Source organism: Piliocolobus tephrosceles, chromosome 1 (genome assembly GCF_002776525.5).
Source record: "Piliocolobus tephrosceles isolate RC106 chromosome 1, ASM277652v3, whole genome shotgun sequence".
NCBI lineage: Eukaryota > Metazoa > Chordata > Mammalia > Primates > Cercopithecidae > Piliocolobus > Piliocolobus tephrosceles.
In genome coordinates this window covers 96,021,180-96,026,304 of record NC_045434.1, presented here as the reverse complement: position 1 = coordinate 96,026,304, position 5,125 = coordinate 96,021,180, and the positions used below count along the sequence as shown (strand labels likewise).

Below are 5,125 nucleotides of genomic sequence, written 5' to 3'. Positions count from 1 at the left end.
GGTGCTGTGGGCTTAGGAGTTTATAGTTGTTTCTAAGGGATGTAAAGGAAGAGCACGTCCTGGACAAGAATCAAAATGCCAAGGCAGTTCTGAAATCACTCTGAAAGTATTTATCAAATACCCACTGTAGTTAAGATCACTAGGTAATTGAGTATTCAGGTCTGTTAACTTTTCCTATAAGGTGAGAGAAAAAAACAGCAAAGTGAAGAGGAAAAATGATATAATAATTAATATACCACTAAGCATCTTCAGTGGTTATAACCTGTGAGAGTATGTTAGCGGTTTGTTTTACCTATCTTTCAAACCTCTTGTTCTTCCTGTGATTTATTTTAGGCACTCAAGTGGACAGAGACCATGAGAAATTTGAGTGGAGGCCATGTCGAAGAGTTTGTCTTGGTGGGTTTCCCTACCACTCCTCCCCTCCAGCTGCTCCTCTTTGTCCTTTTCTTTGCAATTTACCTTCTGACATTGTTGGAGAATGCACTCATTGTCTTCACAATATGGCTTACTCCAAGCCTTCATCGCCCCATGTACTTTTTCCTTGGCCATCTCTCTTTCCTGGAGCTATGGTACATCAATGTCACCATTCCTCGGCTCTTGGCAGCCTTTCTTACCCAGGATAGTAGAGTCTCCTATGTAGGTTGCATTACACAACTCTACTTCTTTATTGCCTTAGCCTGTACTGAATGTGTGCTGTTGGCAGTTATGGCCTATGACCGCTACCTGGCCATCTGTGGGCCACTCCATTACCCTAGTCTCATGCCTTCCAGTCTGGCCACTCGCCTTGCTGCTGCCTCTTGGGGAAGTGGCTTCTTCAGCTCCATGATGAAGCTTCTTTTTATTTCCCAATTGTCCTACTGTGGACCCAACATTATCAACCACTTTTTCTGTGATATTTCCCCACTACTCAACCTCACCTGCTCTGACAAGGAGCAAGTAGAGCTAGTCGACTTCCTTCTGGCCCTGGTGATGATTCTACTCCCTCTGTTGGCTGTGGTTTCATCATACACTGCCATCATTGCAGCCATCCTGAGGATCCCTACTTCCAGGGGACGCTGCAAAGCCTTTTCCACTTGTGCCACTCATCTGGCAGTGGTTGTTATCTACTACTCCTCCATTCTCTTCACCTATGCACGGCCCCGGGCCATGTACACCTTCAACCACAACAAGATTATCTCTGTGCTCTACACTATCATTGTACCATCCCTCAACCCAGTCATATACTGCCTGAGGAACAAGGAGGTGAAGGATGCCTTCAGGAAGACAGTGATGGGCAGATGTCACTATCCTAGGGATGTTCCAGACTGATATACAACAGGTGCTGGGAGAGGTGAAAATAGCAGAATCTTAATAGGGCCTCCTCAAGGAATCAGAATGGGCTTAAAGGGAACATAAATACAATTTGCCAACATTTTCTCTAAATGTTGTCTGGGACCTTCTGATACAAATGAAAGTTTATGAATCATTTATTTTTTTTACAGGGGTTTTCAAACTAAGGTTGGACTAGGTACATAAGAATCACCTGGAAATTTGTTAAAATAAAGATTCCCCCCAAAAAATATGTGGAGAGTCTTACTGAGTATGTTTGGAATGTTACCCTGCCATGAATAATTTTCAAAATTTCCTGGGAATAGGAATTCCTATTTCATAGACAGTTTAGGATTCCCTAGTCTAGACCAAGCTCATTATTTTATAAGTGAGAAAATATAATATGAGAAAAAAAGGGAACTTACTGGTGGACAGCTCAAGAAAAAAAATTTGGTAGACTTCAACATAACAATTTCAAAGATCCAGATTCTCAAATCCCACTTTCATAAGAAATTGCACAAGTATGTTATACCCCAAGACCTAATTTCATATAATCTTATCAATACCCTTTACCTCTACAAAACTCATGCTCATTGAAAGTCAAAGCAGAGAGAGATGCAGTGCTGATATTCAGCCATATATTCATGACTCAATATGGCTAAATATCCTCTCCCTCTCTCTTTGAATCTCCAGGGGATATAAAACTGGTTGACCTAACAAATATTGACCAGGTAGTAGGTAAAATGTTCTACAAAGCTTATATACAAATCTTCTCCTTCACTATGGCCAGTACCTGTTTTAACTAATTAGCGCCAGGACCATACCAATTGTGAGATATTTTAAATTGTGTTCCTAGTCAAAGGCCTGTAAGAACAGAAAATGCCTCCAAAAGAAAGAAGATTGAAGAGCCATAGATAGGATGCAGATATCTCTATGGCAATTGGGATGTCTCAGGTTCATAGTCTGAATCATAGGTATTCTAGCAAGTTCCTTTGATTGTTGAAAATGTACTTGAATTGCTCAGAGAAATTTTGCTTATCTTGAATCTAGGCTCATTTACCCAAATTTCTGCATATTGAACCAAATCAATGATTATTTAGATGTGGGATATGTGACACAAAATAAAAATGCAATTGAACAAATTCCAATAAACACAGATTGTTGATCAGTGCACATTTGCCTATTCTGAGACAGGTTTTGAGGGAGAAAAAGACATGTGTCCATCAATGCAAACTACTGTATCAACAATCATTTTAGATTTTCCAGTATTAAAAACAAAATAACAAGAAAAGATCTGATACTTAAAACACTTTAAGTTGTTTGATTTTCATAAAATTTCTAAATAGCCTTAGAAACATCTCTGAACATAGCTCAATTTACATTACGTTTTCCTCTCCTTCCATAGAATTATGAGAGACATGGAGTTCAAAATTCAGACCCTAGAATCAGCAAATTTCAATTTGATCCTGGCTTTACTAATAACAAGTTATGTGATCATAGGCAAGAAACTTTACATCTCTGCTCATAATTTCTCTTTGATAATAAAAATAATACCCTTTCCATCATATGGGTTTGTTGCGAATATTAAATAAATAATGCATATGTGGGCAAAGGGTTAGCTTTTTTTTCTCTTTGTGGATAAATTTGATCTTGGATTAATTTCTAGTTCTGCTTCCCTATAAACCTAATAAACATTACTACACAACATTGCTTATGGCACAAATTATCTCTGATCAGCAAATGACCCCTGAACTGGGAGGATGATTAATGTGTTATAGATATCTAGTGGGAAATAATAGCTTCAGGCTACTTTTGTAACTTGGCATGTCTTCAGCAGGGAATTCTAGAAGCTATGGATGCCTATGAAATTGTTACAAGTGATATAGGTGCTTACAGGGCTTGAGGATTCCAAGTTAAGGTGAACTCTGCACCCCTTGATGAAAATCTTATGTCCTCCCACCTGAGCTATGACTTTAAATGACAGAGTCTGTGCCTTCAACTGCTTTCAGGACTTCTTTCCCATAAGAGAAACTCCTAAAACTGCCCTTCTGGAATGTTGGATTTACTATCCTGTTTCCCTGAGTTAATTTTATGCCAGGTAAGGCCTTTGATAGTGTGTGAGTTTGTTTGCTAGAACCTAAGAAGACCTTCTGGCATGTAATACCGTTAATTCACAGTAAGCATTTAATAAATGCCAAGTTCCATCATTGTTATCATTTTATCATTACAAATATCATGATATGCTTCTAAAGGATATGCCTGTTCCATTAACCACGTATTAAACTCACTCTTACTCAAACTGAGATTGGAGAATTGGCTTTCTCTAAGGCACATACAGAAAGGAAAGCTCCAAGCAACTTTGTAACTATGTGGAGTAGGTAACAAGTTGATCAGAAAGTTTAGCCTTCCCAATTGTACAATCTAATATCGTGCCAAGATGTCATCAGATTGAGTCAGTGAAGTTCCTCCTTTAAAAAATGATTAAAACATGCTATTTCTATGACTCTCATTATGTCATAGTCATATTTCTTCCCATTGGGAGATCACAGTGTTTTTGATTTGTTCTTCCTCTACTGTGAGAGATTCCCATGGTGTTGATGGGTAACTACTTACTTCATAGATTTCTTCAAATATTCTATTTTACTCCAACAGTGGTGCTTTTAATATAAAACATGCTTTGCAAATGATTCTTATTTGCAACTCAGTTTCAGTTAAGAAAATAAGTGGCTGTTTTTTAGTTGCCTGGCCAAAAGTGACCTCATTTTTCATTGCTATGATAACCTAAATTTTTGAAGCTGAAAACATGCCTGACCCAGGCAAGAAACCTACATTTCTGCCATACAGTTGATATCTCAGCTTCTCTTGAAACTAAGACTGGCTATGTATCTAATATTTTCCCAATAAAACATAAATGGAGTTCTGCTGGAGAGGTTATCTTCTAGAGAGAAAGAGATGGCTGGTGCTGGTGCTAGCACTGCCCCTTTCCCTTTTCTGAACCTGGATTTGATGCCTGGAATTCCAACAGCCATCTAGAAGGTAATAAATATGGGAAGAAAGTTCAACACACTAAGGCTAGAGATGCAGAAATGTATAAAAATCACAGGTGTCTAGTCGTATGGCTGAAAAATTGAACTAGGTTGGTGCAAAAGGAATTGTGGTTCTGGACTGAGAATTTTAAACCATTATAACCAGGCTCAAGCACATCTTTATTAACCAAAATAGAAATCATTACAATCAACACACTGTTGCCAATGAGAAATAAGTTTGTTTATTCCTGGAGTGTAAAATTCCATGCTTTGGGGTTTGATGAACTCTTGGAAAGCATTTTGTGCGTCCTGCTGGTTGTGGAAGTGCTTTTCCTGCAAAAAGTTGTCAAGATGCTTGAAGAAGTGATAGCGGTTTGGTGACAGGTCAGGTGAATGTGGTGGATAAGCCAAAGTTTCATAGCCCAATTCATTCAACTTTTGAAGCACTGGTTGTGTGTCATGCAGTTGGATGTTCTGTAGAATGGGGCCCTTTCTGTTGACCAGTGCCGGCTAACAGTGCTGCAGTTTTTGTTGCCTCTCATTGGTTTGCTGATCATACTTCTCAGATGTAATGGTTTTGCTGGGATTCAGAAATCTGTGGTGGATCAGACCAGCAGCAGACCACCAAACAGTGACCATGACCTTTTTGTGGTGCAAGTTTGGCTATGAGAAGTGCTTTGGCGCTTCTTCTCCATCCCACCACTGAGCTGGTCTTCACCAGTTGTTACATAAAATCCACTTTTCTTTTCTTTTCTTTTTTATTTTATTTTATTATTATTATTATTATTATT

The 5,125-nt window shown here is 38.6% G+C and overlaps 1 protein-coding gene across 1 annotated transcript; it reads left to right on the top strand.

The window, feature by feature from the left end:
* Positions 1-354: 354 nt before the first annotated feature.
* Positions 355-1,308, top strand: LOC111543954 (olfactory receptor 6P1). Its single transcript, XM_023214359.1, has one exon. The coding sequence runs from the start codon at positions 355-357 to the stop codon at positions 1,306-1,308; it is 954 nt and encodes a 317-aa protein (XP_023070127.1).
* The last annotated feature ends 3,817 nt before the right edge of the window (positions 1,309-5,125 follow it).

What these genes read in the sequence shown, in the direction of transcription:
- LOC111543954 (XM_023214359.1), top strand. Translation starts at nt 355, where the DNA reads ATGAGAAATTTGAGTGGAGGCCATGTCGAAGAGTTTGTCTTGGTGGGT.